The sequence below is a fragment of the Alligator mississippiensis genome, chromosome 1 (genome assembly GCF_030867095.1).
Source record: "Alligator mississippiensis isolate rAllMis1 chromosome 1, rAllMis1, whole genome shotgun sequence".
Lineage (NCBI taxonomy): Eukaryota > Metazoa > Chordata > Crocodylia > Alligatoridae > Alligator > Alligator mississippiensis.
Genome location: NC_081824.1, coordinates 120,570,122 through 120,594,358, shown reverse-complemented (window position 1 = coordinate 120,594,358; position 24,237 = coordinate 120,570,122). Strand labels below are relative to the sequence as shown.

The 24,237-nt window shown below is 39.0% G+C and overlaps 1 protein-coding gene across 13 annotated transcripts in view; it reads left to right on the top strand.

Moving 5' to 3' along the window:
• Window positions 1-24,237, top strand: part of REPS1 (RALBP1 associated Eps domain containing 1) — a 97,176-nt gene that overhangs the window by 38,028 nt on the left and 34,911 nt on the right. For 11 of the 13 annotated variants that reach the window (XR_009455159.1, XR_009455164.1, XR_009455161.1 and 8 more), the window contains exons 4-8: window positions 5,688-5,841; window positions 18,146-18,273; window positions 18,811-18,973; window positions 19,267-19,330; window positions 20,235-20,389. Coding sequence is in view for 5 of the 13 variants with exons in the window: in XM_014605555.2 (XP_014461041.1) it covers window positions 5,688-5,841; window positions 18,146-18,273; window positions 18,811-18,973; window positions 19,267-19,330; window positions 20,235-20,389 (664 nt within the window). In the remaining 8 variants the exon portion in view is untranslated. The remainder of the gene's footprint in view (window positions 1-5,687; window positions 5,842-18,145; window positions 18,274-18,810; window positions 18,974-19,266; window positions 19,331-20,234; window positions 20,390-24,237) is intronic. The other 2 variants (XR_009455163.1, XR_009455170.1) reach the window with 2 other exon arrangements.

The window sequence follows — 24,237 nt, the reverse complement described above, 5'->3', positions numbered from 1 at the left end:
GGTGCCCCAGACATAAAGCAGGTTTTCAGATATGCTTAAAACAGAAGTTTGGAAATAACACAGTTATTAAGAGGTAAGGGAAAATGAGTTAAACTTAATGAGCAAGAACCTCTGATAGTTTTATTTCATTTTTATATTTTTATTTTCTCCCTAAACTTTGAGTAATACCCTGAGACCTAGCTATTTCCATACATTAAGCTGCCTAGATTCTTATCTGAATGTGGCTTTAATCGAACAGATGTTATAGGACCTGCAGGTGTGCTAAACTTTTATAAGTATTACCTTCTGTCCAGTTCACTTTTACTTAAGAAAATCCTTTGTACCATCATAGCCTCTACTATGCTTGTACAGCCCCTTAATGGAGACACTGCGTCAGCTGGCAGGAGTTTTTCTGTTGGTGTACTTATATCTCATCTCTGAACAAAAGACAAGTAACAAGAGAACTCTTTTGGGTTCTGTCTACATAATTGTATTGTCTAGACTAGGGGCAGGCAGTTATTTCAGGTGGAGGGCTGCTTACAGAGTTTTGGCATGCTGTTGAGGGCTGCATTTTCCTCTCCAGTGCAGGGAAGTAGGAAGATCCCCATGATCCCAGACCAGAAGCCTCTGCTAGGCAGGGGTTTTTGGTTGGGAGGACAGGGCTAGACAGACCTTGCTGCTGGGTCCTGCCACCAGCTTCCTCTGGGTCCTACTGCCCCTGGCTCCTGTCATCTTTGACAGGCACTTAGGAGCAAATAAATATTAATTTTCTAAATTTTTAAGGGCCCATGAGCTGGATAGAATGGCCTGGCAGGACAAATCCAGTCCCCTGGGCCATATTTTACCCACCCCTGGTCTAGATACTGGATCTGGAACCAACTTCCAAGAGAAGTGGTGCTGACTCCTACCCTGGGGGTCTTTAAGAGGAGTCTGGATGAACACCTTGCCGGGGTCGTTTGACCTCAGTACTGTTTCCTGCCATGGTAGGGGGTCAGACTTGATGATCTGCTCAGGTCCCTTCCGACCCTACCAACTATGAAACTATGAATAGACAGTATGGTTGTTTTCGTACTCCTAGCCAAGCCAGCTGTCTTGGCAGAAGTTTGTAATATAGCTGAAACCTGAAGATTTCAGAGGCTGAAACCCGCAGACTGTTCTTCTGAACTGGTTCCTAAAATAAACTCTGTAGCTGGGCCAAGAGTTTGCAGTAGACTACAAACTAATACAACATGCAAAACATTGATTAGGCACCCCTATAGGGAACAAGACATGGAGTTATACTGAGAAAAAGGTGTCTCGGAAGAGTCCAAAAATTTAGAGCTGTTTTCTACACGCTGTTGTTATACCAGATCAGATTAGAACTAAATGTTAACCATAGTGGTTTGGTTTGGGAGATTCCAGAACCTTGGCACAGACTAGTATTCTCAGATTTATGTAGGTTCAGAGGTTTGAGGTTTGTATTATCATATTTGATATTTTCTAAACTAACAGAAGTATTCAGTCTGGGATTGGGCCTTCAGTTTTTGGGAGTTAGAAGTCCTTGGTTTATTTTTGTGCAAATGAACTGCTCTCTAAATCCTGGTAATATTGGAATGAATGTCTTTGCAGATGTGGCTTTACAGATTTGTAGAGTGGGTTAATACATAGTTCTTTTTCTGATTCTGATTTTTCCCCATTCATCCTTTAAGGATTAGTTGGTGGCCAACAACAAGTGCAATGGGGTTTCTGGTTAATTGAACACCTATGACCAAGAAGCTTCACCTTTCACATTTTGGTGAAAGCAGTGTTTAAAAGAAATGTAGCATTTTGGAACTGTGTTCGTGTCTTCAGTTTCCCACCCTCTCTCTCTGCTGGCTTTAGACACAGTGGGCCTTGAAGAAAACTTTGTCACAAACAGGCTTTTATAAATCAATTAACCTTTGCTGTTGCCCTGGACCATTGTTTTAATGCAGTGTCTACTTTACCTGCAAGCCAATTCCCAAAAGCAAACCTTTTAAATACCATTTTCTAGCCATCAGTATCAACTGTAATCAGTGAATTGACAAATTTGACACATGGTTATCAGACATAGATTTAGATGTCTATTCTAAATTATCTTTCTAATGTTCCGAAGCAGGGTAAGTGAATACTTCAGTGGAGTTTGCTTATTGGCATAGGAAATCAGCAGGGATAACTTGTGTAGGCACTTTTGAAAATCCCAGCAGCCACCTTTCTGTATCTTTACACGCATAAGTATCTACAGAAAACCTAGCTCTGGCCTTTGGGTTTTTGGAGTTGATCTCGTCCACTCCTGCTTAATTCTTATTCATAGATTAGAAGAGAGAAAACAAGCTTTCCTGCTTTTTCAACTGCCATCTGAGTACTTAGCTTTCAAAAAGTAGTCAGATGAACAAAATTAGCCTTTCTGCACCTACTGGATAAATTAAAACCAGAACTAATTAGGCCCAAGCTTAAATGTAAAAGCCAGTTTCTGTTTCATTGCAAAGAGGGAACACAATATAAATAATTAAGACAGCATGTAATAATGACACTTCAGAAGCTTTAGCTGACAATTTTTTTCCTCAAGCTATTGTGTAAAAAAACCAAAAACAACAACAAAAAACTAACCACCTATTTTTAACTTATTATTTGAGTGCAACTCATTGATATAACAGTTTATTTAAATAGCTTTAATTTAAAATTTAATTAAATCATTTTAACAGATTTTGATCAGTTTTAGGCCTTAAGATGTAGGTTTTTCTCATTTCGTGTTTAATTTTAAAACAGGTTCACTAAAAATAATTAATTTTTATTTACCTGTGATGGATGTCAGTAAGGACTGTGGAATCTTCCCTGGGTTAAATAGCAAGAGGACCATAAGTACTTCTCTGAACAGAGCCATAAAGTCTGCCATTTATCAGATTTGGAAGATGAGATGAAAGATTAAAGGGGCAGTAATCTTGTTCCATTTATCAAAATCTGTGGGGAAGGGGTGGTGGGCAAAATGGTAGAAAACCTGTTTCTGATGAGACTAAGGTGCTAGCACAAGATGGGTATAAAGCATATTTTAACAGGTCTTAGTGGCTTGGGTGATTATGTTCAGTTTTTCATCTATAACTGAAAAACATTTTTTTTAGTTATAAACAAACAAACAAACAAACAACCCATGATCATTTGTGGCCAGTAAGTCTGCTGATAGGTGGCCATTAAGGAATTTTCTGCTTCGGACATCTCCCTACATTGTTTCTGTAGATTCACACCGACCATCCTGCCTTTGCTGCTGTCAAGTATTGTTTTGTAACTTAGAGTGAAGATAAAATTGTAATTAAGCAGAGGTCTCTCCTTGCAACCGCTATTTTACATTAAAATTGGGTGGGAATAGGAAGCCCATGTTTTCTGCTGCTTTTCAGTGATTCTGGAGTCTGTGAACTTGCGCACCAGACTTTGATTGCAAGGAGCTTCTGAGATGTTCAGTGCTCTAAGTAGTAGTAAGATTAACAGAAGGCTTTAGAATGTGACTAAACGTTTTTTATTTAATTTCCAATATTAGTCCTATATACTTCTGACTGTTTCTGCCTTTGTATATTATACCTATAAGTAAATCACATGGTAGAAGATGCTTTGAAATTTTTTTTAAAAAATTAGGTTGCTATAGACATCTCTTTTTATGCTTTATGGTGAAATTTGTCATTCTTTGTAGCAGGACTGTTTGCCAGAGAACTACATTCCTTGCATTTCAGCTTGTCAGTCTGACTAGTAGAAGTAAGAATCATAGAAAAACGGCATGGTAGGGACCCCCCAGAGTCCCCTTCGGCAGGACCATCCCCATCTAAACCACTGCATACAAATCCATCGTTTAACTTGTTAGTAAAACTACACAGTCAAATCTGATAGCCACAAGGTGTAACACCTTTACATGCCATAAGTGTGGCAGGGGGGCAGTGGCAGCCAATGTTGTGCTGCTGTGAGGGTTGTTAAAATTCACTTTAAAGGCCCAAGGAAAAAGAGGGCCACATCCCAAACTACAGGGGAAGGCAAAAACTCCCACTGTCTATACCAACACTGGGGTAAAATTCTTTTCTGACCTCAAGTATGGTAATCCGTCTGACCCTGAGTGGAGGGGTAAGTCCTTTTAGCTAGGAATCTTTGGGTTGGAGTCTCGGCAGGAGCATTGGTACACCCCAGTCAAAATCCCAAGCCTAGGCTGCTGCCAACCCCCAACACTTCTGGGGAAGGTGAATGCTCCCCCTCACCCCAGCATGTAGCAATGGGGGGCAGGGATTCCTTTCCAGCCCCAAGTGGCTATCAACAAAGCCCCAAAGCATGGGAAATATCCATAGTAAGAGCATAGGCATTAGGCATAGCTTCTCCTAGATAAAGGGTGCTCAACAAAAGGCATTGTTGAGAGGGCCTGTTAAATGTTTTACTTAATACTCTGCGTGCTCCTGTGCTTTACTTTAAACTCGGTGTGCTGCTGCACTGAGCCCAGCTCATGCCCAGAGGAGACATTGCATTAGTTGGACCTGACTCACCCAGTGTCTGCATAGATTGGGCAATTTAGTGGAGCTTTTTTGGTACTTTTATCTAATAGCAGATAGCTGATTGAATCAGCTATTAGATAAAAGCACCAAAAAGCCCCACTAAAGCGCCCAACCTATACAGATGCTTCAGAGCTGGATCAAACTGGTAAAGCACCCTCCCCCTCATGTTTGGCAGCACCCTAAGTGTCTGTGAAGAACTGACTTCAGGTAATAAATACACATTAGTCTTGTCATTGTTCAGAGTGGACCAAGCTTTGAGCATGCTTATGCCCTGGACACTGAACTCTCTCTTCACAAAAATTCAGATTATAGAGCTACTAAGGACAGGTCCACACTGTCTTTGAATTAAACCCTGGAGCACCACTGGAAGCTTGATCATTTGCTTCTGTTCATTGTGAATCCAAGGCCTAGAAATAAGGCAATGAAGCTGGTTTAGCTTGGGTTTAAACATGCAAGAAGAATTATATCTCAGAACAGCTGAGTGCCTACTCAGGACTATGGTAAACTTGATTTTGTTTAATTTCTTAGTTATGTCCTGTGTTGAGCAGGAGCAGCTGTCTGAGGCATGCTTTTTAGTATTGTTTTCAAGCCCTTCCACAGGGCTTTTTCCAAAGGGCTTGTTCAGTGAACTGTGTTCATGACCTGAGTCATTCTTTTTTTGTTGGAAACAGTTGCATCTGAATGTTTGTATTTAAAAAAAAAAAAAAAAAAAAAAGTTAAATTTGGCTCAGCTTATTAACTTGAAATGTTAACGTGCTTTTGAAATGGAAAATGAAGATAAAATGCTTAGCAAGTTTTAGGTGGATTTTACATATATAGTAAATAACATTTCAGCTTTTGAGACCTAGGTTCAAGTGCAACTTTTATTACGAATGTAAATGAACTTCATGAACTAGTTTTCCAAAGTGGTGGTATACTTGTAAAATGATTGTAACAAGGCACGTTGTTGTACTGCAGGAATACTGGGATCAGGGAGTGAACGCTTTTGGGTGGGGGAACTATGTTCAATGTCAGTTGTATTGTGCCTGACTTCTGCTGTTTCCTCACTTCAAGTATTGAACTCTTCTTTATTCTAAGAAGAGTGTTTTAACTACTAAACAAACCTTTTTTTAAATAAGAAATAATGATTGTATTTTTATTATTTACATCACAGTACAGCATTTTTAAAAAGTTCCTTTGTTTTAATAGGAGTCCACATCTCCAGTTGTTTCACCACAGCAATCCCCACCAACTTCTCCACATACATGGAGGAAGCACAACCGCCATCCCAGCGGAGGGAATAATGAACGGCCTCTTGCTGGACCTGGACCTTTTTGGGCTCCATTTAGTGAAGCACAACCAGGTATAAATGTCTTATGTTATACTTGAAATGTTGCCTGAAGTTGTAGAATTTTTTAGAAAAGTTTATAGGTTAGGTTAGTTTACCTTTACATTTTCAGTACTGAGAGCAACTCAGTTGCAGACTGAAGTGTTTAAATTGGTACCAATACTGCAAAACCTTCTATCCTGGCTGCAGCAGGCCAATTTCATAAGTGTGATATGACAAGAAATTTGTGGAGGGAGGGATATAAGGAAAGATTATGAACTTTGCAAGAGAAAAATTATATCATTATAAAATTGGTACATTGTTCAAGCTCAACAAGAAACTTCCAAACAACTGTAAAATGGAACTTAGAATGCAAAGAGGGTAGATAATTGTACTTGCTGTCTCCTTGAATTATGCTTTTCTTTACAGTAGGTTAAATTTTAATTTTTGTCAGGTTAAAGCTGAGATATTTCTTAACAGTTTGAGTTTTCTGTATTATCTAGAGCTTCTGCAAGTGTTAAGAATTCAGTCTTGAATTTTTTTTTGTTTCAGTTATGTCAGAGAGTGCATTCATACATTCATGACTTCTGTGCTGTTATAACCATTCCATGTAGTTAATTATTTCTTGTCAGGCATTAAGAAAATGTCTAGTCTGTGATCCATTTCTCTTGAAATGTAAAGAGCTTTTCACCTGTAATGTCCCTGTTTCTACAAGTTCCGTTTGCTTTTCTCCACTGTTCCAGATTTTCTACAATGAAAGGGACTCCTAGTTTCAGCAACTCTTTTGGCTTGTTTTGTTTTCTGTTAAAAATATATTGTATTTTATAGTCTTGTTATTTTATATTAAATTGAATTATGCTGTGACTTATTTCTTACTTTATTTAAATACTTACATATATCTGGGTCTCCAGAATTGGCCCACTATTTTTCATCATCTTTTCATCGCTTTTTTGTAGTTATTGCTGTAATAAGCTTTGAGGATAAGGGAGATTGTATAATCAGAACTGGTTGAAGGTATTTTCCTCACCTGTTAAATCCTAAAGAAATACTAAAATTTGTTTTATTTTCAGGGGCACCTAAATAGGAAATGGGTCATATGCAGTGGGTTGTGCCAAACATGATGGTATCTTAACAAATGACATACCGTGCTCAGTCAGGTTTATAAATTAAGAGATTAAACAGTTTAATGTGGTCTTATGCCACATGCAAGTTAGAACAATTCTATTTAGGTTACATTTTTAATGGATAAATTAATGTCACTTTCCCCCTTAAAAAAACTTGAGTACAGAGGTTATGATAAGATCAAATGTAGATGAGTTATTGCCGGTGGCTTGTCTTTTAGTTTGCAAAGCCAGTGAACTCCTCCAGGCTTTAGTCAATAATTTGCTGGTACCAGTTTTGTTACTGGAAATTGTCTTTTTTTCTTCTTTTTTTTTTTTATAAACCAATGAATTCTCTCTTAATTCATCAACTGTTGCAGCAGCGTTTTTTCCTGTGATACCTATTTAAGTCTAAGAAGTCCTCCCTGAATCAAAATATATAAAAATCTATTTAAATTCAGCCCTACTTCCCATGCTGAAGTACTTTTATTGAACTTAAAATCATTCTTAATACATCCCTGTGGAGGAATTGCTTGATTTGAAAACTTTAAGTCTAGAGATGATTTATATTTTACTGTGTTAGCTGAGGGCTAAATTAAATTAAATTGTTGCCTGGTTCTGTTACAAATCCTAGGTATACTTTTTAGACATAACTTTCACACTCTTTTGCTCTCCCCTGTTTCTGTCTTTAAAAAAAGGTGTTGTATGCGTATTAAACTAGGGTCTAGCAGAGTAGTTGCACAAGGTTTGGATAACTGCTCTGCTAAAATTCAAAATCAAGCTCTGCCAGTTCATCTTAGTTCTGACCTGTGAAATTCCCTTTCTGTTCCAATCTTAGACCTCTCTTGAATAATCAGCTAATATCAAATTATAACGTACCTACTGTGTGGAACCATTGTACTAGGATATGAGATGAGACCACAATATTTCACTTGTGATCCTGTCCCTTAAGAACCCAAATCTCTCTGGCCGTAAGGCAGTAAATCATGATAGGTTTGAGAGAAGTGCATCTAAATTTTAAGAGCTTGTTATTGTTAGCCTTTTTCATTACTTAAGCTCCCTACAATACCTTTCTTCTCTTGATAAAGCATATTGTTTTTAAATATGTCTAGAGTAGGGTAAGAACTGGTTAGACATTACTTAGAGAAGCTAGATGTTGTCAATTAGTTAGGGTCAAATAAGGCATACTGTAGGGCATAAAGTAATTGGCTGAGGTAATCTCAAAGCTATTGACTTCAAAGGTCTCCTTTTTGAGAGCTCATGGAAGTCAGGTGTGGTCCCAAATGATTGGAAAAGAGCAAATAATCATGGCCATTTTTAAGGAAGGGTAAAAGAAGGATCCAGGGAATTACAGACCAGTTGGTTTGACCTTGATACCTGGAAAGATCAAGGAGTTGTTCCTTGAGGAATATAATGTGAAGCATCTAGAAGAGTACAGGGTGATCAGGAACAGCCATCAATGGATTTGCAAAGAGCAAGCCATTCTTGACCAAGCTGATTTCCTGCTCTGATAAGGTGAACTTGGGGAGAGCAGTGGATGTGAGATCTTGACTTTAGCAAGATTTTGATACAGTTTCCCACAGCATTCTCATTGACAAGCTAAGGGAATACAGGCTAGACAAAAGTACTGTAGGTGGATACATACCTGATTGGATCATCGTGCTCAACAAATAGTCATGAATGGCTCAGTGTCAGGTTGGGATGAGGTATCAAGTAGGATTCTCCAGGGGTCTGTCCTGGGTCTAGGATTATTCAACATTTTCATTAATGAACTGGACAATGGGATTGAATGCACACATGAAATTTGCAGGCAACTCCCAAGTTGGGTGTAGTAGCAACTGGAGAATAAGGGTAGGATCCAGAATGACCTAGCTTGTTAAAATCATCCAAAATCAATCGGATTAATTTCATCAAGGACGGGTCCATAGTCCTGCACTTGGGACAGAATTATTGTATATACAAATACAGACTGGGTACTGCAGAGAAGGACCTTAGGGTTGCAGCAGACTGTAAGATGAAATATAAGCCAACAGTGTGCAGCATACTGGATTGTATAATAGGTTTCTTGCAAATCAAGGAAGTTATTCTTCTGCTTTATTTGCCACTGGTGAGGCCTCACCTGGAGTAGTGTTGTAAGTCCCATATTTTAAGAAAGTTGTGAATAGATTGGAAAGAGTCCCACAGAGACCAGCAAAAATTATTAGAGGCCTAAGGAACAAGATGTAGATGAGGAAAGGCTCAAAGTAGTATGATTATTTAGTCTGGAGAAGAGAAGACTTGATGGGGTGGGATTTGATGAGTCTTCAGGAACAGGTTAGAGAGACACATGGCTAAAGATGAAGGGAAATGAAATGTTAAAACCTTTCAGTACCTTGCTATGTGCTGATTTGTACTGGTAGGATCTGGCAGAACTTTGGAGGCAACAACACAGACACTTGCCTGGGATGGTTTAATTACGAATGATTGTCTTGAGGAGGAGGCTGGACTGCATGACCTCCGGTGGTCCCTTCTAGCCCTACTTTTCTATTACCCTATAATAAAGTGGGCACCACCACCTTTATCCTTCCAGGTTCTTGAATGATAGAGGTTGTGGCTGCTCTGTTTTGGGCTGAATTCAATGTTGGCATTGTGTTTGGTGTGCTCAGAGATGGTTATTGGCTCGGTTCTTTAGGGGATTTAGGTGTCAGAATGCCTTGTTTGAGGATACTGATGAAGTTTGTGAGAGACAGGTGCTGAGGTTCTCTGCCCTTCCAAGACAGAGGCAGTTTTGATCATTATTCCACCTACTGTGGAGATTAGGTGCCAAATGATGGATCAGGGATTTGCATCCTGGTCCCCCAACTTCTAGGCTAATCACTGAATTATCTTTTCTGTAGGGGGAGGAAGGGAGGTGTGGGGGGGAGGGTTGTTTTGGTTTTTTTTTCTCCCCAGTTATCTATAAAAAAACAAAAAAAACTTTGGTGAATCTGCCTGCTCCTTTGGTCATTAATCATTCTGATAATACAGTTGGTGTCCAGTTAGTTGAAGCATAATGGTCCAACAAACATTGCACATGTGGTGCATGGAAATGCCTTTAAGCTTTATCAACACGTCATAGTGTACAGAATATTACAAGAGCTTGGCAGACCGGAAGGTTTTTATCACAAAAATAAGCTTGCACAAGTTGAATGGCATTTTATGGTGTAATAAAATGTATTGTGGCCCATCTGTACAGTAAAAGACAAACATTTCAATTTATGGGTGCACAATCTCATCCATGAAAAAATAAAAATCTATGGTTCTAAGAATTTTATGCTTTCCATAAGGTATGGGACCAGGGTGAAAAGTCGATTTGCTGAATCAATGATTTTTTTTTAAATTTTTTTTTTTAAAGGTCCAGTATCTCTTCTACTATAAGGGCTTGAAATGTATAACCTATACCAAATTAAAACTATGTTACCTTTCTGGAGAGGAAAGCTGTTAACTTCAGCTTTGCTGGTGTAAGATTTTAAAATTGCTCCATTCTGTTTTTCATCTTGTCAGCACTTTATTGAGGACTTTGTTCCATAAGCAGTAACTTGTACTTAGCTAGAAGTTAAAGCAGTAATTTTCAGCCAGGGTGTTGTGGCACCTTTGGGAGTCATGGGATCTTTTTAAAGGTGTACTAGAGTTCCACACTATATTAGCACTGCATATGTATGCAAACATCTACACAGTTCACAAGATAAACCCAGAGATTTCAAATGGGTATGGGAATGCTTCAAAACCATTCAGACCTGTTGTAGTCTTTCCTTTGTTGTAAAGAACTCAGAATTGCACTACTATTTGTTTCATAGTCATAAAAACAAATGAAAGCTTGGAGCTGGAATTTCCCAAGGGGTGCCTTTTGTCTAATAAGGTTGAGACCCACTGGCTAAGTACAGACAATCAAAAAGCCCAGTGCTGAATCAGTTCAATCTTTGTAGGTTAGTCAAAGCTGCATAGATTGAACACATGAGCAGGCATTCACTTTTGATTCTGAAAATGCAGCTACATGCCTGCAGTGGCTCAGGCCAGAAGCTGGGGGGAGGGGAGGGGGTGCTACAGCATACCACCTTGCTTGGCTGGAGTAGACAGTTTGGGCCAAGACTAGCTTGCCCACCCTGAGGAGGGGGGGAGGTGGAAAGCATTCTGGGATGCTGGAAGACTGTGAGTCAATCTGAATTTGGAGGGGATCTGGGACAGAAGTTCAGTAAACTGATTTAACCTAAATATGTTAAGTCTGATACAATATTTACCCAGGTTTATCTTAAGCTGATTTTGGCTGTCTTGAAAGTGGTTTATGTGCACTGAGCTTCTGTTGTGTTACAGATTTGAACCAGTTTCTGATCACTTGCATTGGTTTATGTGTAATTTCTGTCCCTAGCCACTGAGTTAAAGGGATGAAAAATCTTTCAGTTTTTTAACCCAACTGTTGCAGGAATATAAAGACTTCCTAAGTTTACTCGTTGAAGTCTGTATAGGTGAGTAGCTTTCTTGCCTGTTAGAGTTGTTCACTCCAACAAGCCTGTAATCCTAGTAGTTTCTCAGATGTTTGAATAAAACAAGTCTTAACGTAATGCTGAATAGAAATCACTTACCCTCTCAATCTGAGTTTCAGTTTGTGTCTGCCACACCTGTAGAGGTCACATATTTGTCTTCCAAGGGTGAAATGGATTCTTGAATGTCTTGTAGGAAAAGAAAACAGGTGTGGATGGGTATATGTGAGAGAATGTTTCACACCTTTATTACCTAATTGAGAAGAAACAGCATAAAAATATTTATGTTTTGCAAACCATTTGGAGCACCACCTCTAGCAAGTAGAACATTATTGGCTCCCCAGAACAGTTCAGAAATGTCCTGATGGTTGAAATGGCATGCTCAAACAAGTTGGTAAAAAAGTGACACACTGTTAGGCTCTGTTATCTTATAAGGTGACTGTTTTGAAATGAGGCAGCCTAGGCAAAGAACATTTAGATGGGAATCTCCCAGACATAGGCCACATAAAACAATTCCATTTCAACCGGGAAAAGTGCTGCTTTCCCAGTAGAAACCCTGTACAGGTGTTCTCTCTTTTCCTTGCAGAGCAAAAATGGTGGTTCCTAGAGAAAAATAGCCTGCCTTCAACTAGGTAAAAATAACTCGTGGGAGAATAAACTTTTGTATACTGCCCTGCAGCTTAACCCCTCCCAGGGACCAGGAAGAGTGGAGCCACAGGGACAGGCTTCTGTGCTTCCCAGAGACTGGGGTCACCTGCAACTGTAGAAGACACAGGAGGGAAAGAGCTGCCACCTGTTCCCTGCTGGTTTCTCCCACAACACTGTCCTTGGGAGTGAGAACTGGGCAAGGGTTTGGCCTGCTGTTCCAGTCCCCCCAGGAATGGAAGAACTGGAGCAGCCCATACTTTTGCTTAGTCACTTACATTGGGATAATCCCAGTCTTGGGAAGATGTGAGGGGCAGGAGAAAGGGGTCAATTGCAGGCAAACACCTGTACTGCTTCCCCTCCTGGAATAATTTTTAGCAGTGAAAATTTCTCTTTGTTAGAAATGAATGTAACAAAGCCAGCAGAACATGGCCATAGCCATCAGAAAAAATCTGAGAGATTCTGTGCAGCCATCATTGTGGGCACATCCTGGCATTGAGCTTGTGGAGCTTCAGAACATGTTGCTTTGAGGTTAAATGGATGATCCAGGTTGATGTCAAAGTGTATGCGTAAGGGACTTCAGGTTCAAACCACCTCTATTCTTTCGTGGCTGATTTCATAGAATCATAGCGTAACAGGGCTGGAAAAGACCTCCAGAGGGCATCTCGTTCAAACTCCCTGCCTGATGTAGGATCATCTCTCTCCAAGCCATCCCATGCAAACCGTACTCTAAACTCTCTGTAAGACCACCATCCACCCTGACGCAACCCAGACATAGCACCGTAAGCTGCCACAGGTAAAACAAAAGAACCACAGCAGCCAGTGTCCTGCTTCTATGAAATATTGTCAATATATGTTCAAGAGATCCCAGGTAAAGGGCCACACCCCCATTATAGAAGAAGGCAAAAAGCCCTACAGTCCATACCAGTCTGACTGCTGAGTTCTCTGAATAACATACTTGCAAAATAATTCAGATTGATTGAATAAGGAACTGTTCATCGTTTCAGGTAAAGCCAGTTTAGGAGGTATATGGCAAGTTCATTCTGACTAAACTATAAAAGATTAGAGTTTAACTGACATGCATAATTTCTCTTCACCTAAAAACCCATGAAAAATTATTTTATTTGGAAATTTCAGAATAGAAGTTAAGAATACAGTGTAAATTAAATCTTCAAAAAAGCTTGAGCAGTATTAGAGATATAGGTTTCAACTCCCTGCCTGACATCTGACACCTTCAGGGAAGAAGCCTGATGGAGCCTCCTCTCTGCCTGACCTGAATAGTCACAGAGCAGCTTTTTTACCCTACCCTCCTTTACCTCCCTGGTGCAAGATGAAGATTCTTTTCTACCTGGGAGAACTTTTACAGTCTTTGAATTTTCCTCTATTTGACAAAGGGTGCTTGGGCCTGAAAACTTGCAAAGAAAGACATTTTTTTGCTACTATTTAGTTGGTCTAATAAAAGATATCGCTTCTACCCCAAGAGTTTTGTCAGAGAACTATTTGAGCTAGAGTCCCATTTTCTAAAGTCACTTGCAAATCTAGTCTCTGAAAGTCAGTGAGACTTAAGCTCCTAAATCACTTCTGAAAAATTTACCAGTAGACAATTTGTACTCTTCTCTTGTTAACTTTGTCTGGCAGAGTTCTGTAAGAAATAAGAGTTATTTCTAAACTTACCTTTTGCAGTTACTACTTTGATTGTACAGAATAGGGATGTGAAACAATTAATTGTTTAATCAATAAGTGCAGTGATATCTGGTTAGCTTACCAGTTAGCTTGAGGCCAACGCAGTCTGGCAAGGAAGTGGGAAAGGAAAGCCTTGCCCTGCCCCAGCAGGAATGGGAAGGCAGCAGGGCAGGCAGTGGGGAGGGGGACTAGTACCCATAGCTTAAGGGGAAAGCAGAGAGAAGCCTAATGATTCATCAGTTAAGCACTCAGGTGCTCCTTCCCTCCCAAGTAGGGCTTCATGTGAGCTGTATTCTCTGGAAAGGCTTATCTTCTCTCCCCCTCCTGGCAATCAAAGGGCTTTGGGAGCTAGGAGTGGCTCCCAGCAGCAGCTATGTTAGAGCTGCTATGTTATCCATTAATCGTTTAACCATCGATATAATTGGAGGATGTTAAACTAATATTTTTTTAAAGGAAATTTACGTACCTGGTACAGGATGTTTCGAGTATTTCATTGTTTATATATTCAGTTGAGAAAACAGAAGAGCCATGTGTAGCAGTGCAGATCCTACAGCTCACTGTAATGTGTAGTTGTGATTTAGGTGTGAAAAGGGGGGAAAAGTCGCCCATAATTGCTGAACTTTTATAAAAGACTGAAAGAAGTTTGGTTGATATTTGAAAATCTATATTTCCTGTTTCATGTAAGAAATCAGGTTGGATAAAAGAACTCTGGCAGGTGTTCATACTCAAAAGAATAACAATAGAATCCTTCCAAGCAAAAAGGCATTATTTCAATTAGCTGTTTGACACTTCAGTCCTGCGGTGATAGTAAAGGAACACTGAATCACTTTTCCAGCATGAGCAGATAATGTAATGCTTGAAGCTGAAGCTTGCAGAATCCCAGCATAAAGGAAGCAGAGCTATGAGAGAGTTGCTACTGACAGTGTAGAGCAAAATTGTGCATGTAAGGTGTAGTAAACATATGCATGGTGAATGTGGGAAGACCTTAATGTAGTGACCCACAAACCATAGTGCCTATACATTTTTTCCATTGAATTTGGCAAGTTTTCTTTTGGGTTTGCAGAATGAGTAAGTAACATGCAGTTAAAAGAAAAACAAATGCATGCAAATAAGATAGATGAATATTGAATTACAACATTCCTTTTAATCTGACATTTGAAGTGGGCAGTACGATCTGAATTGTTCTTAATTTATTCTCTGGACTATTAAAAACAAACAAACAAAAACTAGACAACTCTCCTGTTCAGGCTTCCTTATTTTGTTGGTTTTGAGATCTCTCTCATGCTTGTGGACAGCACAGTGCTTCCAGGTAGGCATAATGTCTAGTACCTCTCTTCCTTTTTTGATTTCTGGCAAATGTATACATCCATATAATCGACAGTCTGTACCACTTATCTATGTCTGTATGTTAGAGAGTTGCTTGGTAGTTTCCAGCTCCAGTACCAGCACCAGCGGCAGAAACTGTCATCATTGATATGGTATAGGAGAGCACAGTGTGGATATCAGCCCTTATTTAATGTTTGTTTGTTAAGGGCAGTAAGTAAAATGCACATAAGGAAGCTCTACTGGTAATAGGTGCCATAACTGAGGGGGAGATGGGGGATGAAGACAAAATATTCCCTCAGTCCCCATACCCAATAAAACTTTAGAATGTAACTACCATCATCCACCATAATCAAAATAGTCTTTGCAGAGCAAGTTTAAAATAAAAAAAGCCTAAAACCTGCCTGCCTGCTGCTAAAATTTTAGCAGACGAGTCAGTTTCAGATCCCACCTATTCTTAACACTGCTGTAATGGAGGATCTCCAAATCTGCTGTAATGGATAATGTGGGGACGCTGAATACATGAGACTCTCCAAAGTAGACATGGGGAGGATGTGGTTCAGTTACTGTATCTGTGGGCTGTCGGTCAGTACATGAGATGGGGCAGCAGGCTAGAGCATTCCAATTAGAACGCTCCAACAGACTCGATTAATCAAGTCTTCTCCGATGCATTCTAATCAGGACACATCAGAGGATGTGTAGAAGTGCCCTCAGTCACTAATGCAGTGAACTCCTAACTACAATACAGGTTTCCCTCACTATATGCTGTACATACGTTACTGGAAAATGGCGCATAACTCAAATTCACATAAAGGGAACCCACTCTACAATGTAACAAATAGGGTTACGTTCCAAGACCTCGACTGTACTGACCCCCAGACTCATTTCTACCACTTTTACAAGACAGTTTTGGTACTCATTAACAGCACAGTACACACAAGGACAAGGCACTATCAATAATGGAGATGGCAACTACAGAAACGTCGCAATGAGCACAGATCCATACAGGAGACTATATTTTGGTGTGCGTCACTCTCACAATGCAGTGCACAAAGCAGCTGACTGCGGGCTTCTACCACACCAGTCATATAAGAGTGAATTTACCTTGCATATAACAAATTTTTGGTATAAAAAGGGTAGTTGTATAAGAGCGAATTCACACATACAGAATCTGCATAAAGTAAGGGAAACCTGTAGTTGAAAACCTCTTCCAGGGCCTTTCCAGACATAACATGTGCAGTTCTTCAGGTCCCTTTTAAGTTCTTTGAAAGGTTAGCAGACATACACGTGTCCCTTATGAAGTGCTCCAGAAATAGCCCTGGATGAAGGGACAGTTGTTTGAAAGAGTTTCATTTATATAGTAATTCTGCATAATAGTAACAATAATAGTAATATTTTTTCCTTTAACATTTATTCAGTTTGTTACCCTGATTGTTTAGTTCTTTTTTTTCCACTCTGTTTACTATTGATAATTAATTATCAGATTTAAGCATAAAGAAGTATTGGACGTGAACTGAAAAGTTGATAGACTGCAGTGTAGTCAGTGTTCTTTCCTTTCTTTGCATGTACAATGTAGGCCTCGATTGTGGTCACATAATAGTGAGTTATGAATCCACTACTTTCATCTGGTACTGGATGCGCGAGATAGAAATGTTCTTATAAGTAGTACGTTCTGAGACCTTAACAATTCTACTTGGCATGCCTCAGAAAACTGCATTTGCTTTTACAAACGCACTAAACCATTTTCATTCAGTTTTACATTCTGCAGGGCAGCTATTTCACACCTGTTGGCTGGGCTTCCAAGACTTAAGCTTTCTATATGTGATGCAAGAAATTGAGGCCTGTAACCAGGGCCTTTAAGTCTTCCATGTTTTTTAAAGGCTTCTTGTCTGTCTGAATACCTTACTAGGACCATCTGGATTTTTTAATTTTTCATTTTTAGCTTTGGAGACACTTGAGTCATTCATACTTGGCAATAAGTCATATGGGCGTCACATTTTCCTGTATATATTTAAACGAATAATTCAACTCTATTAAATCAGTTTGCTTAACAGAATCCATTTCTCAAAAACAGTGTGGTTTTGGGTAATACTCTCAGCCCTCGTGTTTTATATGTGCAGACTTCATGTGTTCATCAGTAGTACTTGCATCATTCTGAGATGGTAACATTTTCCTAGCAGGCTTTCAACTTATTTTAAGATAAAATGATACATTCCAAGAAAATTAATTCTCAAACAATAGGTAACTGCGTAGCTTGAATTACAAAACAAACCATTAGGAAAAATTGAAGGCACAGTGTATTTGAATTGCATCAATACCTTGTGATGGCTCTAAATAACCACATACATTTTTTGCCCTATCAGTACAGAGGTTTTTCATCTGAATTATCTTTGGAGAGAAACTGTGGCGCAGTTCCATTGTAGTTCTTACGGTTCAATGTGCTTTGAACAGATTTATTTTTAATATTTATAACCACCATACAGAGTAAGCTATCACTTCTTTTTTTCCCTTTTTTTTTTTTGTATACTTTGCAGTTTAAAATAGTACTGCCTAAGGAAAGGTGACTACTAATGCAGTAGGGTAGAGGTGATAAACTCGCCCCATGCCCCAGACTCCAGGGATCCTCATAGGCTGGATCCATGAGCAAGCCGTCGGTCTGGCGGCAGCAGGGCTAAAGGTGGAAGTAGCAAGGGCCAGTGATGGAGGCAGCGGGGCAAGCAACTGAATGACACAGGACAGGTGGGGCTGTGACAGGACAACTCCTACTCACCCTTGCTCCTGCTGCCAAGGGTCATATCCAGCAGGACCCTGGGCCTGGAGTCCATGGCAGGCCCTGCACCCTACATTCCCTGGCCCCCCAGTAGCCTCGTGGACTGGATGGAACAATTCTGCACCCATGCAGTAGAAAATAGATCTGAATTTGTTTCGCCTTACAACTTTTATTTTGTAAGTATTTCTGCAGTTCTGTAAACATGTACTCCCTTAGGAAGACCACTTGTGTCACAATCTGCTATGGCCGTTTTTTCCACCCAGAGTCTTTCTTTAATTTTCTCAGGTTATGTTTTGAAAGGGGACTGTTTCTTCTGCTTTCAGGCTCATCTGCTGCTGGCGATCCCATATGGTCTGGCCATTCTCCGCCCCCACATCAAGAAAACTGGGTCAGTTTTGCAGATACCCCACCAACCAGTACTCTTTTAGCCATGCATCCTGCTTCTGTCCAGGTGTGACATTTTATTGGTATTCATTTGATTTGCTTCATTCAAATTAGTGTTGCAATCCATCTTTTCCATACTTTCACTGCAGACTCATGCTGTGGATCATATTCACTATGTGGAGATAAGAAATCTGTTCTCTTTCCTATTTACCTACAACGAATACTTTGGCTTCGTTGAGTTACATGCTAACTCTTTTTACCTAGGAAAACTTTAATTGAAAATTTGGTAACTTTTGAAGAACTAAACTTAAAAAAAAAAAAAAAATTAAATCGGGAGTATTTGTGCTTAGCTTTCTCTGCATAGACCTCCATACCTTTTTGTTGCTTACATATCTGTAGCCACTTCTACCCATTTATGTGTGGAAAATGCATCTAGCTTGATGGTCCTAAATATGCAATCTGCTAACAGCTTCTTGCAACATATGGTTTCTGCAGCATATAACCATGTTTTACTTTTTGGAAGGCAAGTAGTTTAGAAATAATGGCAATCCATTCATTGGTCATTTTAGATAGATAATACTGAGGAAAAAATGTTTCGTTACAGGATCAGACAACAGTACGAACTGTAGCATCAGCTACAACTGCAAATGAAATTCGTAGGCAATCGAGTAGTTACGATGATCCCTGGAAAATAACTGATGAACAAAGGCAGTATTATGTAAATCAGTTTAAAACCATTCAACCTGATCTAAATGGATTTATTCCAGGTGAGTTCTTTAAAACAATTATAGGTACGGCAGTTCTGTATTTATAAAGGTAACTTCTTGGTGGATATGGATTTATTATATTATTTTGTAAGAAGGCCCTGAATTTACTAAATTTTTGGTACAGCACAACTCCAGTGGATTTAAAAACTGGATCTTGAACTCAATTTGTATGCAAGCTTAACTCCTTTAATTAGTACAGTTCTCCTGTTTTAATTGATTTTATTATATAATTTGAGATCTTTAGTTCTGTAAGGATGGAATAAATATTAAACAAAACTGTTTTAATATTCCAGGGTCTGCAGCTAAAGAATTTTTTACCAAATCAAAACTACCTATTCTTGAACTTTCTCACATTTGGTAAGTGTGAAGTGTCACTAGTGGAGGTGGCTATTTTGAAGAACCACGATCTATTTCATATTAGACCTGAACTCTGACAGGTCTTTTTCTCCTCCTTTTAAAAAAATGTCACTCATACCAAACATTACTGCTATGAGGCTCAATCCTATTCCAGTTTAAGACAGATTTTGCATTTTCCATGGATTTCAATGTAATTCTGGGACTGTATCCCTTCTTACCATAGAGCTAGAGTTGACAGAACAGTATTAAGTGTTCACACAACTAAATATCTGGTTTGAAATCGCATGGATTAAGGTAGATATTGCTTATGCATGTTTCATTTAGTTACACATGCTTCTGGGTAAATTTGTGGTAAAAGTCCTACTGACTTAAACACAATGCTTACCCTTCATTTCAACCTGGAATGATTGCCACACTGTTAGACATGATCATTTAAATGACTTGTCTGGAACAGATTTGGTCTCCTTCATAATTGTTCAGACAAATTAAATTTTGGATTCCAGTTTATAACTGTTTCCCCATTACATGAAATATTTCAATTGCCACATACCTGTGGTACATAGAAGCTGAACAAAATTGCTTCTGTATACTCTGCCTCTAGCTTGGTGCTAATAGCATTGTGCAGAACAGCTGAAAACAGAGAGAGAGAACTAAAGGCCTAGGCAATGTAAGTGTAAATGAGTTAAGCCTAGTCATTAACTTTGAGCCATGTCATTAATAAGGGCTTATTTTTGTTAAAGAGCATTCAATGCCTAGTACTGTAGGTGTGTGAAGTACAAACATGGTAAATGGACCTATAAAACATAAGCATTTAATGGTCCTCCAGACAGGGGAACAAAAGTGCATACACTTAAAATGGCCCAGAGAGGAATTTGATTTTATTTATAGTAAGTTTTCCTTCTAGGGAACTGTCAGATTTTGATAAAGATGGCGCATTGACACTGGATGAGTTCTGTGCTGCTTTTCATCTGGTAGTTGCTAGGAAGAATGGCTATGACTTGCCTGAAAAACTACCTGAAAGTTTAATGCCCAAACTGATTGATTTGGAAGATTCAGCAGGTAAGATGTGTTGCTAAAGAGAACCTTTGTGTGTCCAGGTGAAAGTACAATTAAGGTTACAGAAATAATAGCAAGTATTTGCAGGTTTATCAAATAAACTTACTAGAATGTTTTAACTACTTTGTGCTGTTATATTAAAAAGCCCACTCTCTGAATAACAGACCATGTTTAGGATAGAATATTCCGAGTGCATTTATGATTTAGGACCCAGAGTTCAATTTTTAAAAATGTTGCAGATATTTGGGAGTTTTGAAGCTTGCAGTACCTAGAGTTCTGCAGGTATAACTGTATGGAGACTTTATAACAAAGTAACTGTGGTGTTCAGGTTCTTGAAGGTGGCTTAAGCTAAAAAAGGAAAAATGTCCACATACAAGGTTGTTGAGGAATAGCTTTTGTGATGTAATCTGAATTAGTTTTCAGAAGTTTAGATGAGCACTAAGTCTCTCAATTTGAAAAAAATGGGACTTGCAGCCATAAGTCTTGTAGGTACTTTGGAAATTTTCCTAGAACCAGTATGAGGGGAGAAGGAGTAGTTTTGGAGTTAAAGCACAGGACAAAGTGTAAGGAGATCCAAATTCTGTTCCTGGCTTTGCCACAGTGGTAAACCACTTAATCATTATGTGCCTGTTTTCCTACCCGTAGAATGGACTGCTTACTTGGCAGAAATGTGATGAGTCTGTTCACTAATATTTGTAAAACACTTGGATATCATTGAGTGGAAAGTATAAAAGTAAAAAATGGTTTTGTGCCCATTTTTGCCTACTTTATACTGTATAAAGAAGGCCCAATTTATATTCTAAAATTTTACTTTAGAAATAGCAAGCTTGCCTTGAATGTTGCTTTCTTTTGTTTGTTTGTGTTTTGTTTTGATGGAGGACTTTATTTAACAGGTTAAGGACTATGGAGTTGACTTGAAATTTAATATGTTTCATCTGAGTCTGAAAATGCTTACTAAAATGGAAATTATTACTCACATTCTATAGATGAGGAAACTGAAAACCATGGTCCATATAGAGTAAGCAGTGGCACCTAAGTCTGCTTCCTTGCCCGCCCCCCCCCTTTGGACCATGCTATTTCCCACTGTAGAAGTGCCAAAAAATGGATTGGGAATTTTCTCACCCCTTATTTGAGGTGCTATTTTATTGAATTTTTAATAGTTTTTGCCCTTACAACTGCTGTTACTATATCCAAAGAATTTGTTAAATCCTGAGAGGAAATGTTTCAAGCATACTACCTCCTTACTAGTGACTTGTCCTCATAGCTTACCAGTTTGTTATTCTTCACAAAAATAGATGAGATTTAGCAGTTAAAGCCTTTCAAGCCAACTTTTATAAGTCCTAAAGAATTAAAAAGGATATTGACTTAATTTTTATTTCTTAATAGTATTAGTTATGCTGAAGCCATGATGATCTAGGGGTATGCAAGAGGTAAGCATTTCTTAGGGTGCTACCTTTTATTGGACCAACTGTATAGCTGGGATAGAGCAACACAAGTGAATTGTCTGGCTCTATCCCAACTCTGCAGTTGATTCAATAAAAGATCACCCTAAGAAGTCCTTGCCCCTCATAATTTCTGAACCACTCTAGCTACAACATCACTCTAGCAATACCATAACATCCAAGATATCACAATCCACATCTTAGAATAGAAAATCCACAACCTAAAGAAAAAAGAAACTAAACTACACAGCAATATCTTTCTAAGCCTATGCAAAAAACCTAAGAAAGACCTGATGAACATTTTGCATTTGAAAGCTTGCCTAGCTCTATCCTAACTATGCAGTTGGTTCAACAAAAGGTACCACTCTTTTATTGAACCAGCTGTGGAAAAATCCTTACCTCTTGCATACTTCTTAATAGTCCATTTAAATGACTGTAGCAAATTTCACTTTGGCTATCTTTGCTTTAGGAAGTAAATTTAACAATTGGATTGGAATACTGTTTTCCTTAGTGCATCTAAATGGCAGTTTTTATCCTTGTAAGTGCCATTTTTGGTACTTATGCCCACATTGTAGTTGTTTCCCTTAGACTGTGAATGTGTAAGCTTGTGCACTTAGCCTATGGTGCATGCTCAGCCTATTCACTAGCTGGGTCAGGCGACAGTTGTGGAGAAGGGGAACCATGCCCCATTTTAGCCCCAGCAGTTGAGTAGTTGGGGCACTCCCCCAAGGAACTAGAGATTTCAGATTCAAGGACCCACTCACCCAGAAGGGATCTGAATATGCATCTCTGACTTTCTGTGCTTCTTTTGAAGTTGGCTCCCTATGTAGTAGAAAGAGAGAAATGGGGCTGGGAAGTTTTTTGTCTTGTGACTTTTAAGTGCAAGCAGCAGTAGCTCTAGGTCAAGAGGTCCGGAGGGGGGACTGGATAATACCCAACTTGTAGTTTGGTAGTTAGAGCACTGTGCTGGAAAGACAGAGCTAACTGCAAGCCCCTTTTAGTAAGGTGGGCTTAGAACCTGGGGGCATCTATAAGCATGTCGGACGTCTGCTCCACCAGATGCTAATTAGCACAAGGCAGAGCAGGCTCGATTAATCAAGCCTGCGGGAGGGTGCTAATTAACACTCTCCAGCAGCCTCCGTATCACATGTATTCAGTGTCCCTGTGCTTCAAAATGGCAACAGGGGCACTTAACTAAACCTCATCAAACAAGCACCCCCACTGCCGTTTTCAGGCATAGGACACTGAATACACGTGATGCTGTGGGTGCTTCAATTAGAGTGACTCTCTCAATCTAACTAAAGTGCTCCCCCTCAACCCCACCGCATAACATGTGTAAAGATGCCCTGGATTCCTGGCTTGAAGGGAAAGTGTCCTAGCTACTCAATTCTTAAGGCTAAAAAGTAGAAGTCTTCACCCCCGTGCTTTTTCTGGGACATGTGCGTATACATAGCTGTGTACCTTCCTGGCCCATGTAGTTCAGCCTACGCATGCATATGTACACGTCCACAATACAAAAGTAATAGAATCATGATCTTTGCGCAGGTGTCAAAACTCCACTTTCACAGCTAGAAAACTGCCATTTAGATGCATGCAGTGAAACAGAATTCCACGCTTAGTTTTATTATAGCTTCATAGAAAGTCAATTTCTTGTCTTGTGCACATCTACTAGAGCATATCAAGTAGCTGCTTTATGCTGTTTCTGTAATTTTTATGATAGAGACTATAAGTGTAAATGACAGATATTTTACCCATTCATAAAATAATGTCTGAGATTAAAAATTTGTCTTTATTAAACCATTTTCTTAGTGGTAGCTTGGCCCAAAATATGAAGGGGTTGCTTTTTATTAACACAGCAGCAAACCACAAATTATTTTCCTTTACTATAGCTATGCACATTACTTTGGGCACAATCTAGTGAAATGTTATATATTCTGAATCACCATTTTTCAGTATTTTCTCTTATGAGTTAAAATTTGTCAAAATTCTTTGTTAAGAATGAATTAGATGATACAAGTCTCTTTAAAACCCTGCTAGTGTTCACTGTTTGGTTAAAAATGCTTTCTAGCGGGACAGGTGTTCCCATACTGGAAAGGGAATAATTGTTATTAGTATAAAAATGTACACTAGTTTTTCAATTGGCATAACTATTTAAGTAAAAAAGTCATGCCCCTAATCAAAACATTTTGTAGCAGTCTGCAGCTTAACCTGAAACATGTAAGTTCACTAATCTAAAATGTCACTATTAGCTGTTTTCATGAAGTGTCAAGTGGAGTCCCAAACTGGAGAAAAGCTGCTTCCAGAATTAAAAAATAAACATTGAAAAGAAGCTGCACTTAATTATCTATGTTCAATATTTAAAGCCTACATTCCATCTAAATTAGTTAATGGTAGAGTTTTATACAGTTA